At 37.2% G+C, this 14,132-nt stretch overlaps 1 protein-coding gene across 5 annotated transcripts in view; it reads right to left on the bottom strand.

The window, feature by feature from the left end:
• The window catches only part of dscamb (Down syndrome cell adhesion molecule b), a 140,040-nt gene that overhangs the window by 109,439 nt on the left and 16,469 nt on the right, over positions 1–14,132 (bottom strand). For all 5 annotated transcript variants that reach the window (XM_028464268.1, XM_028464263.1, XM_028464265.1 and 2 more), the window contains exons 2-3: positions 10,608–10,925; positions 9,605–9,751 (exon numbers count right to left, since the gene is read on the bottom strand). In XM_028464268.1, the coding sequence (XP_028320069.1) occupies positions 9,605–9,751; positions 10,608–10,925 (465 nt within the window). The remainder of the gene's footprint in view (positions 1–9,604; positions 9,752–10,607; positions 10,926–14,132) is intronic.

The raw sequence follows: 14,132 nt of genomic DNA, 5'->3' as shown, positions 1-14,132 counted from the left end.
ACTAACTGCTGATTTGTGTGGGAGGAGGGGGAAGCAAAATGATAGGCTGTGTTGTTTTCATCAGGTTTTTACTGCACGATGGATGGAGAACCAGAGGTGTAAAGAGTACTGATATATCCTACTCAAGTACAAGTACTGTTACTTGATTGAAATTGTACTCAAGTACAAGTAAGTCATATATAAAATACTCAAGTACAAGTAAGTAAAAAGGAAGAGACCAAATCTTGCACAATTGGAACTTAATTTATTTTCCTCAAAGACATCTGTATGAAATGAATGTATTCTTTCTTTTTTAAATAAAATAACACCAATTAATTGCAATTCAAAATATACAAATTAAATAAAATAAAAAAATATATATATATATAAGTAAACGAAAAGCTACATTTCTGAACTCTCAAACAGTGTCATGTCAAATGTGCCATGTGGGTAACAACCTAATAGGTAGAAAAAAAAATGAAGAAAAATAGAAACCTTATACTGAATCGAAAAAAGTGGTAATAAAGCTCCATTCAATGCCTTTTTGCTGCCGTGCATTACGTTTAATCTGACTGGTCGACTATGATGTGATGCATTTGATTGTTGTGTAGTTGTTTACATTTTTTTGTAGTTGCACAATGTCCGTTAATCATTTCAAAACAAAAAAAATAATAATTTACTCAGTAACGGTTGGGTGTAGAAATGTAATTAATTACTTTACTTATTTTAAAATGTTCAAAAGTACAATTCAAATAATTCAGTAATAGATTCAAAAAAAGTGCAAGTATCCATAAAAGCAACTCAATTACAGTAACGTGAGTACTTGTAATCTGTTACTTTCACCGCTGTGGAGAACACATTAAAAGAGAAAAAACACCCATGTGACCACTATCACACAGACAGGCACATAGACATTATCACTGTGTGTGCGCAAGCTGATTTTAAAATGAGGAACTTGATCTGAGTTGCTCTGCGGTTACAAGCTGAGATCACGCTCCCCGGCTTGAGCCGTGACCCATTTTCCAACCGCCCCCCCCAAGAACAACATGATCAACAAACCAGATTTATACGAGGAGGGTAAAACTGGAAACTGAAGAGGATGCTAAAATAGAGAATTCTGTTTTTATTAAAGAAGGGGCAAGTAAGAAAGAAAGGAAAAGATCACGTGCACAGCTGCCATGACGCAGTGTGTTGTTTACTAGAGAAGCCTCACCCACACTATGCTCTGCCTCTTAAACCTTGTACTTCTTATTTTGTTGTGCCCCCCCCCCCCAACACCCAAACTCTCATCTCAATTCCTTCCCTCTAATCTGTCCTCGCCTTTTTTTACGTTTCAATGCATCTTCTTTCCTTTCAAACTTCCACCACTGTGCCCTCGTTTCAAGGTTGCCCTGACTTTGGGCGTGTTGAATTTACAGCCCCATCTCTTTCTGCCTCCTGGTGCCCTCACCGTCAATCCCAGTGAAAAATGGAGCTGATGGCACATCACTGGCATGATAGATACCTGCTGAACAGCAAACACATCAACTATACAGTAAACCTTTGCAAGGGATCCTTATTAAACTCAGCCAATAGCTGGCTGCTAAGTATTTGAGGCTATTAGCAAACAAACAGTTTAATTGCAGACTTTAAGCACCTCAATGAGCCCCAGAGAGTCGGGGGAGTGCGTCAAACATCTGAGCGAAGACATATTTTAACAAGTTGGGGTAGACGACATTAATGTGACATCACTTAAGCATTGGCGGTTTCTATTTGCATAAAGCTAATTTTCAAGAGCTGCACCGTGCAGGAGGAGCTGAGTGGGGCACTGTGCCAAGCAGGTTATGCAATGAGATAAAAGGGAAAGAAACGAGTGCGATTATAAAGGCCAGGAGAAGAGGAGGAAGATGAGAGCAACAGAGAAGGCTCTGATAAGAGTGAAAATTTTATTTTGCAAGCCATACAAAAATCCCCATCTCACCTCTTTGTCGCATTCTAACTGTGAATATAATGTTTGTTAATTTGATTAAATGAAATAAATACACTTCCTTAGCAGATTTTTCCCTGGCATTATTAGCTGGAGTTGAGGTGTGTTTGTGTGTGTGGGTGGGGGGGGCAAGGTACATTCTGAATTAAAGCGTTGAGGTCTGTTGCATGTCAGGATGTAGCAGAATTTTTAAAGTGTTGAGACGTAGCTGACCATTTTCAAGGATTATAACATGTTCTGTGCAAATATAATGTCTATGATTTCTTTTTACCAATAAGTGGCGCTATGACTACGAATGACGGTTGGATTAAATCATAATTCATTTTTTTTGGCATACAAATGAAAGCTGCTATAACTAAAGCGAGGGTAGGCAATTTTCTCCAGATAAACTTTTTAAGTTTTTGGTTGAAATTAAGAAATTAAGATCTTATGTGCTCTAAAAACGAAACGAAGAAAATCCATCAACTGTAGCAGCTGTAAACCTGTAATAACTTCGACCAATGGAAAAAAAACGAACCGTTTAACCAATCACGTCTCCCTGTCTCCCTGCTCGTTCTCGACCCCTCGCATGCACAAGCCCACTTTCAAAGTGCGTCACCACTGACAGAGTTAAAACAGAGTTTGTGGTCACGTTTTTTAACATATATAATGATAAGGTTTATTGTTTACTTACTGCTGAATGAGACATGAGACAATGAGGTTTCTACACAATACAAGCAATGAGCTGAGGTGAGGCAAGGGGGGTAAAGGCGGAGCCATCTGGGAGGCTAAAGTCGAAATCACGCTAGCTTTTGAAAATCGCCTACCCTACCTTTAATTAGCATCTACTTCGCTCTACAAACTCTTAACTTCCATAAGCGTAGCACATCATCCAAGTTAACAGGCTGCTAAGAGGAATATTTCAATCTATAAAGATTCAAATTTATTGTCAAAAATGTTTTATAACACAACCAAATAAACATGTATGTTTAAAACAAAAATACTGTATGAATGTGTGAACTACTAACAGTGCGGTGTTGGATGCAAGATGTATCTCTCTATAAAAGCAAGGAATCTCTGTCTGTCTGTGATAATGATGCCAGTCCTAATATGCGTTCAAATTTTAATGAGTTTTTTAACGTGTTTAGGCCCTCAAAAATGCAATCACTTTTTTTTAAGAAAAAAAAATTAAAAATAATAATAATAATAATAATAATAATAAAAACAAACTGGTGCAATACAATAGGGTCCTACACACCGCTGTGCACAGGGCCTAACTAGGTCTATTAAGTGTCAAATATGCACAAATAAAAAAACATCTTTAATATTAAACTATATGTTAAGGTTTCATTTATTCAGACAACTTTTACACACGGTGCCTCTGAGGAAGACTGAAAGTTGGCAGTCAGAAGATCAACTTTCTTGAAAAAAATTGTCTGAATAAATGAAACCACAACATATAATTTAAAAAAAAAAGACACAATGAACTTGCTGGATTTATTATATTAAACCATAACTAACAATTTCAATGTCTTTGTTTTTTCAAGCAGTCACAAAACATTCATTCAAACATTTTATGAAAAACTTTTATTTAAAAAAAAAAAACTAATTGGAGCAAAAGGGATGTTGTTAGATGATGAAATAAAATGAAAGTCAGCATAATATATGCTAATAAACATATAAATGATAAAATGTTGCAACAGGAAAATGGATTTAAAGCAGTAACTTCTACTAAAAAATATATAAAATAATACAATGTAACAGGATTGTCACGACTGACTCATAATTTAATATTTTTTCCATTTTAGTTGTGCTTTTTTTAGTAAAGTTATGTTGCTTAGGCCTTTAACATTTGCCTTAACTATTCTGTATAATATAGTAAAATGAGTACATCCTGTATTAAAGCTTGATACAATTCACGACACAATCGCAGATGTTGGCATTATTATTTCTGAGCAGAAGAAGGCAAACGAGTGCAGGTTTGTGTTGTACTTTGCTTCAGGGGAATCAAAATGTTACTGCAAAAGAGGCACACATTTTGTGCTCAAAGTGCACTCTGTACATGTTCAACCTCCTGCATCTTAAAGATGAGCACAAGGTCTCTGTAACATTATGTTTTTTTTTTTTTCTTCTTTTAATTCAGTATCTACGTAAGGTCTGGTTCTGCTGAGGCTCTTGTCTGCGACCAAGGCCGCGCGGCTCATTATGCTTTCCTCATACCATAAATGATGAGGGACAATGGGAGGAGAGAACAAAAACACACACACAATCCCAGTCTCATTCCCTTTTTTAATAGCATGCTCACTTGACATGCAAACACACAAGGGCATGTAAGAAGAAAAAAAATACAGCTATCTACACGTGTGCACAAAAGGTGCATGTGATCGCATTTATGTGCATTCAAATCAAGGTTCCCCATACAAAATGCAGACAGTAGAATATAGCAGCACACCTTTTCTACACGTCCCTTCAATTTCTTTTTTTTTTTTTTTTTTTTGGAGGGGGGGTCGCTTTCATCTTTCTATTGCCTCTGTCAATTGTTTATCAAAAGCAACAAGGACGAGATCCCAGCCAGGGATTTGAAAGCTTGCAAAGCGAAAACTGATTTAAAATTCATGACGGGTTAATGGTGTGTTATTGGCAACATTAGGACCCGATGAGCCTGCATCATGCTTATTCACATTAAAAACAGGCTGCTTCAAATGACTACTAAGCAGTCCTTGATCTGAGAGGTAATTCATATTGTAATTAACTTTTTAATCACAGCTGATTAATTAAGACAGGCTCCACTCTGTAATTACACATCTTCTTTTTTTTTTTTTGGAGCCGAATGTGAATCCTTGCATTTTGAAGAAATGTTGCTGCTTGCTGGTGTTTTTCTAGCTACTCGTTACTGATGTTTACACATATATCTGGCAATTTTCAGCAGGTTGTGATCAAAGGTTTAAATGTTTCAGCGTTTCTTAAGTGCATGTACGTTAAAAGCTTTCCTCCAATTGGCAAGACACATGACCCGCCTACATTTTTTAAGAATCCTGTTTAACAACAAAAGAAAAAAAAAAGTGTTTTTTTTTTTTTTCTTTTCTTCTTCTTTTCATTCGGCTGCACAATGCAAGGGCAGAGAAGAGCATTGGATGTTGCTCTTTGAAACAAAAACCTGAGATAAATAATTCAGTGCAACTGTAGAAAAGCTTTATTTTATGTCCACTGAGACCGAGTCTTCTTTTATGAAAAAGAAGGGGAAAAAAAGGAGAAACAGGACTGTGGAAATCTGGGCTGTGTCAAACTGCATCCACCTACCTTTGTTTCTATACTGTGTTCTACACACACACACACACACACACACACACATATTTTAAACATACGCTCTCCATAACACGGCGCATGGTGAATTCGCTCATGCATCAGAATCTACCATCAAATATTTATCAGGAGCAGCAGTGATTTTGACCATGTGCTCATGCTTCTGACAGCACTCGCCTGCTGAAGTACTTATTGAAGTAAACATGGACAATCCAGTATCGTTGTTCTCCTGAATGCTTGTGAAAGAACTCCAAAAAAAAAAAAAAACCCAAGCATGCATTGAAATCAATTCAAAAACATCGTCCAAATTCTACATGCTGTCAGAACGGCAGGAGACGACACAATTTAAGCTGATTTAGGAATTAAAAAAGATAAATAGACGTAGTCATAAACAGTCACAGTGCAAACCTCTGCCAAGCTCCAAATCTCCTCTTTGCCAGATATTGGCAGTTATCTGGATCAGTGATACTGATCATGGTACCGTGATCATTCACCCCTAAAAGGTTTAGAAAAATGTTGTATTCCAATTGATAACAATACAGTAGGTCAAAATGTTTTTGAAAAATGGCGTCCGCAATCTGGATTTTATTCAGATGAAACTCGCTGGGATAATTGAGGCACCAACTCGACATTACTCAGTTAAATTTCATGAAGATCGGTCAATTACAGTACGAATAAAGATGTGAATTTTAAACTTTCGCCAATGATACAAGAGAGGGATTCTTCAATTTTTCAAACTGAACAAGAATCAGTATATTATTTATTTGTCATTAGCACTGCTGTACCTTTGCACTGTTGTATTTGACCTTTTATATATCTGGCTTTAAAACTATTCTTAAGTAGATATATTTTTATGTGTCGTAACAACATACCAAGCTGCTACAATTTTATTATATGACTGTGGTATGAGAATAAAAAGTTATCTATCTATGAATCATGAAGGTATTAAAGGCTGTTGTGTCATTTGTTATCCTAATTCCTAATCGTAACCCTACATAACCCCACTAGATCCCTCCACCTAACCCAAAAATTGCCAACATAGCTCCAAAGGTGTCATAATTTAGCAAACGACACTTAATGACAGCCTTCATGACACCTTATTCATGCTAATAACAGATAATTACAACGTAATTTCAGCCTTATGTGTAAAACTTCAAGTTAAGTGTTACCGGTATATAACATTTTGTCAAAATCTGTTGAGTATTTTTAACGTTATCTTACTAATAAAAAAACAAACAAATCCCAGTGAAAATACTCCTTGGTAATTACACATAATTGTCAACATTCATGTAAAAACATGCCCCGCTACCTATTTACACACTGATGGGCACTTTTCTTTACAGCTTCAGTTGAAGTGAACATCATCTCGGAGCCTTGTCAACATGATTCATTTCATTTGCACAACCTAATCATATCTGCATGCTGCATATTTGCCCCGCTCACTGTGACATTAGATGATTTCTTAAACCAGCAGCTCACAGCGAGTAACTTGAGTAACCTCGAGTCGCTGGCATGGATCAGAAGACACATCTTCATGCTTGAGCACACACATTTAAAATGCCACTAAAACACCGTCCCAGATTCTGCCCTCAGTCAAATGACATCAAGCGCTCACTTACAGGTCCCTAAACGTCCCTGTGTCAAGCTAAAACAGCCAGCGGGCAGCGCATGGAGCAATCAAAGAGATAAGCATTCCATTTAACGAAGGAAAAAAATTCAACCCACAAAAATGATGCTGCACCACTGGATCCGAAACGATTGGTAACTGGGTCAATGCTACGTAAACTATTCCGCTTTACCTCTTGCTGGAATCAAAATAGAGTTGGCTGAGGTGAATGTGTACAGGCGATAGAAGATCAGTGCCCCATGGTGACAGTTAAAAACATTCTCAATAAATAACACTAATTGTATATAAAAGAAATTTCACCAGCCCACATTTCTAAATATTGCTGTCTCTAGATAGAGATATCAAAATAGTCTATACGTGGGACTGGAAGGGCTTCGGAAAAACTTCAGAAGATATGCAATATATTGAGAGAAACACAAGAAAAAATTCAAAACCCGAATGGACAGACTAGGACTGCTGTTGTTTTAGTGAGGTCATGGTTCAGGGATGGTGTGTTTTTGAGGACGAGCAATGTTGAGGTGAAGCAGATGGTTTTGTACAAAAACATGCCAGGATAGAATAATATTGGCTGTCCACAAGGTAAGGTTTGGGGATCCAAGGCCAACACAAAGGCTGTTTTTGAAATTGCATACTAACGTACTACTCATACTAAGCCTGATGACATAATGAGTATGTAGTGCATTCCAATTAGATAGTATGGAAAGATTGAGAACACGAGAAATGCCCGGATGTCTACTACGTCGGGACATTTTTTAAGTATAGTCATACTCAACTGCCCATGGATTTCAAGCAGAACATAAAATCGTCCTGAGACCGGCTTCAAGCTAAAAGTCAAAACAATAGCATCTCTTCTAGTCTTCCATTATTTTAACGCTTTTGTTATTAGGGCTTTGAAGTGAACTGCAAGTTTTGTCAGTAGCACAAAGGAGGGTCTCCGAAAATCTCCAAAATGTCAGCATGAAATGTGTTTCCACGAGTTTCATGGATCAAATGACCAAATGTTAATTTTCTATTTGGTCACTTTCTGTCAAAGGTGGCGAATCAACTGAGATATTTATCTTCCGTCTGCTTCAGGTTTTTGTCGTTGAAGGTCTGAAATGCATCTTGGGGAAGTTGGAAGTATACTTCAGTGGGAACGCTCATCACCCTTATAATATATAGCAGACTCATTATACTCATTGAGTTTATAGCGTATAGTACGTTAGTATGCAATTTTCAACACAGCCAAAGAACATACTCTACTAGTTTTCTACTGGTTTGGCTCTTATGTGAGTGGGACCTTAATAAAGACAAAAACAAATCCATGTACTTTTGAGAAAGCAGTGGGTGGGAATAGTTTTAAGCAGTCAACACTGTGGGCCTGTACCACAAAACCAAATTATGGCTGAGAAAGGTAATTTCCCTACATTACCCTGAGTCTTCTGCATCACATCAGTGGATAATCCTTTACTGCAGTAAATGGCCACAGTAACTCACACTAGACCAGAGCAGGTTATGCTCCATATAAAAGCTCAGCAGGTCTAACAGATTCAGGTCTCTTGGAAAATGACCTTCACATTTATGATGATGATGCATATCAAAGTACATGGATTTGAGAGGTGCGCTTAGAGAGAAAGAGTCATGTAGTAGCCCTTTTGATTCACCTGACTTCTTAATGAGATGTTGGGCTTTCCCCTAAGGAGAAGATGAAGAGTCCAACAGAGGAGCAGCTGCTCAAATGCAGCATCTCAAATCTAACTCACTTCGGTGGGGCACTAGCATTCATTGAACTAGAGACCTGAAACCAATTCAACTATAGTCATCCCACAATGAGCAAATAAAGCTGAAAGCTGCAGTATGTAGAATCCATGAGACTGGTATTGAAACAACCATGCTCCACCCTTCCCTCCCTATTTTAAACTTGACTTACTTCCTGTTTCCCTGTCATTCACCGGCATTCTGGTGAACGTGCACGTCTGTTATCATTCTCCCTCTTAGACTCTTACTTCTCCACGTCGGTCGTCCTTTTATTTGCATGCTTTGGCATGTAAGGCACTGTGCCCAACGCCATGATAGAGACATTTCCTACTAGAACGTCAGCTATTGCACCTTCACTACCAATAGGGCATGAAAGCACATCGAGTTTTGTCGAGTAGCCAATCGTGACGCCTAGAACAGCTCATGGGCCACTTGGTTTGTTAAAAGATCTCTGATTACAGAACTAACAGAAGGTGAAGAAGTCCAGTGTCCTCTCAGAACACTTTGAATTACACTATGATTTTTTTACCTAAAAAACTCTACATACTGCAGCTTTAAATCCTAAAAAACTTAGAGAAATTGTCATTATTACCAATTTCAAATATAAAATGAAGCAGAAGTGCCTTAATGATGTGAAAAAAAATACTGAAAGGTATAGAAAATGTTTAAAGTAACGGTTTAAAAGCTGGTAAAAAAAAAAAAGAATTGTCAGCTAGCCGTATGTTAACCACTGTTTGGTTTGTATTTCCATTTGTGACAAGAAACAAATAAAGTAAAATTACACTTTTCTGCTTCCAGCCTGCAAAGTATTGGATGGTGCAAACTCTACCCCTTTCACATGAGCGCAAAGTCACCCAGACAAGAAACCTCAGGTGAATATAGTGATTTCATGTCTGTGCTGCTTACTCAGACTAAGGATTTAAAGATATATGTGCAGCCAGTTTACTGAGAGAATCTGAGGGCATATTTATCCCATTTTGTGATACAGACAGACACTCATTAATATGACCTACCTGAGCTGAGTGAAACAGTGTCTTTCTCCCATGATACAACAGACACGTAGGCCTCCACAGAAGCTGGGATAATGCACTTGAAGACGGCTATACTGCCTCGCATAGCCTTCTGGTCAGCCACTCTGACCGTGTAGGGTTCCCGTGAAACTATCAAACAAGAAAGAAACACAACCAAATGAGCAACAGTATAAAACAAATAATTATTAAAGTAAATAGATAGACTTGGTGCCCGTCTAGGCCCCAGATAAATGACAGGAGGCTGGATTTGATCATGTGTATTACTGCATTGGCCTGCAAAGTGGAAAAGCTTTATTAATTCAATACGAAATCTTAAAAAAAAACAAAAAAAAAACATGGTGCAATGCTTTTTTTAGCTATTTATATATCGCAAAGTTGTGAAACAGAGACTTTTAATGTTGCTTCTATTAAATAGTATAAATACTATTAAGTAGCATTAATAATGGTAATATTTTTCTTTGTTTGATCTGATGTCATGAGGCCTCACGTTTTTCACCCTAGTTTGCAAAAAAAAAATGAAGACAGTTTAGTAAACTTTTCTGTTTAAATATCTTTTTAAAAGTATTTCTAACGCAAGAAAATTATTAGTGACAACAAGCTGATGAACAGAAAAATAATACTGAAAAAATCTTTGTCTTCCAGGAAACACATACAGTATTATATTTATCTGTAGGAGCAACTTCATCCTTTTTTAACAACATAATTAATGTAATCATTTTATGTTTACTTTACAATTATTTCCCTTGTGGAGGTGATATAAATGAGGAGGTATTAAGATGAATGTCTGAAACTTGGACAGAGCCTGTAATTCCTTCTTTATAATATTCCAATATTATCAAAATTTTGACATCAAGAAAAAAAGGCATAACTTACAACAACAAATAATACAATTTAAAGTAACTCTGTTTACTCTCGATTCTTGATGATGGTTCTCTAAGTTTATGATCACTGGTGCAATCACAGTATTTGTTGATTGCTTACTCACCAGCTTTGATGTGGACATCCTGACTCCTAATCTTGCCAGAAGGATTCTCAGCGGTGCAATAGTATGTGTTGTCGTGGATCAGCTTGTTGAAGCTTGATGGCAGGAAGTTGAAGATCTGAAGGGTTCCATTTGCGTGGACGTGGCGAATGCCTGGCACATTGTAGATCTCCTCTCCGGTTGCCAGATACCAGCGCAGCGAAGCAGGCGGCGCGCCGCCAGCAGGACAGGGCACAGAGGTCCCTGTGGTGCTGGCAAATACTACCTCTTGCAAAGATGCATTGACAAAGTATAGGCTGGAATGTAGGTCTTCACTGAAAACTGTGAAAAGAAAAAAGACAGGACATTGTTTTAGACTAATTTGTCTGTGCATATAAAGACTCCAGGTTAATATAAATGTGGTTCATTTGGTTGTTCTTTGACAATACTTCACCTCTAAACCAAAAAGCTTCTTCATTTTTGTGTTTTTAAGTTTGGGATGCAACATGGTGGAGTCTTTGATCCCTAGTGTTCTTTATGCAGATCTATCTCGTTGTTGCTAACCCATTAATAGAAGAAATAAAATTTGCAACAGTGCAGGTCTTCTACGATGACCTCCGATGCTAAGTAGTCGTCTCAGAATGGGTGAAACAGTTTGGTTGAGAGATCAAATGTCTACAATTTTCTTACAGATTTTTACACAAGGAGGGTTCACATGTTTTCAAATCCCAGGGAATGTTTGTTCTGATATGAACAGTTACTTTGTATTCTTGCTTACAATAAATTGTGCATCCTTAAAGATGATGTGCTGTAGGAGTGGGACGATACACTGAGTTCACGATACAATGCGACAGATGCGATAACGATGCGATATTTTTGGAAAGGGAAAAAAGACAAATAAAAATTGCAGTTGAAAAAATAACCATGCTCTTATTTACTTCTTATTTATTTAATTCTGGACATACTTACGTACTTACTCTGGGCATGAACTTTTCAACTCAATAGGAATATAGAGTTATCTAAACTCCCAATGCGATTCCACTCATACCTTGACGATAAGTCTTGTGACGTTTCATTATTGTGATATATTTTCCATATAATATCATCCTACATATAATGTTCAGTGATTTTACATTTTCCACATGTAGCCTCCAATCACATTCAAGTAGAGGCGAGTACACCCCGGCCACCCTTTAGTTCTGCCTCTGCCAAACTACAAACAGTCGTCTTTATTTAGTTCAACGGTTGTCTGTTAAGACTAGTTGGTATTTAACATATGATGCATTTAAAATCCTAAGATTAGTATTCCTTTATAGCTGTTCATGCAAAGTGGTTTTATTCATGGCTCGCATAAAGGGGTTTGGACATTATCAATGTATTCCCATCACTGGGGTCACTGGAACATTAAATTAGCAAACTACATCTATTATTAAATAAGGTCAGCCCCCTTAATCATGGTCAATGCTCAATTTAAGCTGGCATCACAGTAACAGGAATGACATTAAATGCAGATTGAGCAGGAGCATTCTCCAGAGTAAAGGAGGGTAATAAATGTCAATGTTGGCCCAATTAACTCCATAGAAATCTACAGCTGTTGGACTTCAGAGTGAGAAAGCCAGTATTTGTTCATATTCAGTCATATCTGAGCATCAGAGTCTGTTCATATCTACAACATGTGTATACCGTATGTGTCATTGCAGTCTGGTGCACTCAATGGCTCACAGTGGCCTTGGCAGCTGGCTGAGACCGTCTCTTGGGAAAAAACATTTTAGCACTTCATAAATTCTTTACAAGGTTTCAGATTGCAGACATTTCCGTGCTTTTCTCTGCTCCAGTAGCTCCAAAGCAGCAACAAGATCCTCCAGTGAGCTGCTCATGTATGCACGCACATCCCCACTCATCAACGATGCAGATTAAGTATGCGCTCAAAATTATTAGCACGTAAAAGATCAATAATTCAGCCTTGTCTCACTACGAGAATTAGTTGGCATTTTCAAGATTTAGACACAATTGGCACAAGCATTACAAACATTAGTCACGTATTACGAATGTTATTGTGTAATAAATGTTAACATTTATCAATACGACACATAGCTGGAATATCTTAGAAGTTTTTTAAAATTAATCAATGACATTAGTGTAAACATAAGCTATGTCTGTGGTGTAATAGGATTACATAATTCAAAGGTTATTATTTTCTTCTTTTATAGGTCAGCAGGGAGTACACTGAATTCTGCCTCTGTCAAATTTTCACAGTGGATAAATCCGTATTTGAAAAACTGGACTTTCAATTTCAAATGAAATATCTGAAACTCTCCCCAGAGATCTTTCCAGCAGAATAACTTTTTGTATACACTTGAGTTCCAGCTTTTATATCAAAAAAGTTTGGGGCAATTTAAATCTTTTAAAATGCAGAGGAATGGAGCGCCTGGCGCTCTTTGAAACTGTGGCACTGGGCGAGATGAAAATAATGCATCAAAGTCATATTAAATTCTGATTCATTCTCTTTCCCAGGTGGCGAGGAGAGTATCAATCTTCTCAGAGCTCTGTTGATAATGCAGACTGGAGGTGGGGAGGGAGGCGGAGGTTTCAGGACCCCATCTTTTCACGAGTTGTGTTCAAGGTTGTTAAAGAGAAAAAGGCATGGAAATCAATCATGTGGATTTGATTAGAAATGTCCAATTATCCATTGTTTATCTTCAGAAAAGATACTTATGATTCTGTCCTCCCGCAGATTTAGACACTGCTCTAGTAGTTACACACGTTGGGTTCATAATTCTAGCATAATCTTATAAGAGCAATTAATGGGTTTTTTTTTTTTTTTTTTTTTTTTTTAATGTTTGAACTATGTTCAATAGTCAACATCGTTTTTCTTGTCGTACACATCGAAGCTTGTTATTATTGTACTAAAATGATTATTACTGGTGCTGTGCAGAGGAAACAATTTAAGTATAATTAGGTGAAATAGTATAATAAAGAGGTGTGTGGCTGCTTAGAAAGCTTTATTTCTGTCTCATTACTGTTACTCTTTCTCATAATAAAAACAAATCCACATTAACTGGCTGAGTGATAAAGAGCAACATTATTCATCATCCTCAGACCCAACAATCTCTCATCTGTTTGTGTGAACTCTAACTAATGAACAACAACAACAATTATTAAACCAAAAAAAAAAACCTTGGAAAAAAAAGTACAGGTTTTTAGCAAAGTCATAAGAATCTGTTGCACTACTGCATTTTTTTGATGGTGTAAATGCTGATTAGGAACATCAAAAGACAAGAGAAACCTCATCTGGATCAGTGATCATGATCATTCACACTTTAAGGATGTCTGTGAGAAATGTCTATACTCGTTAGTAACGACACTGTAGGTCCAAATATATGGTCAAATGCCTAATCCGGACCTGATCCGGATGAAACTCAGTGAGGTAGTTGAGAAACCAAACCAAACGTCATATCTGAGTGTATCTTCATAAAGATCGATCAATCATGAACCAAAATATGAAGCAAACTGTTAAAATGATCCATAATAAGTATATTGATCCAGATC

Source organism: Gouania willdenowi, chromosome 13, assembly GCF_900634775.1.
Source record: "Gouania willdenowi chromosome 13, fGouWil2.1, whole genome shotgun sequence".
NCBI lineage: Eukaryota > Metazoa > Chordata > Actinopteri > Blenniiformes > Gobiesocidae > Gouania > Gouania willdenowi.
Note: the sequence above shows the minus strand (reverse complement) of the source record. Positions and strands in the feature narration are given on the sequence as shown.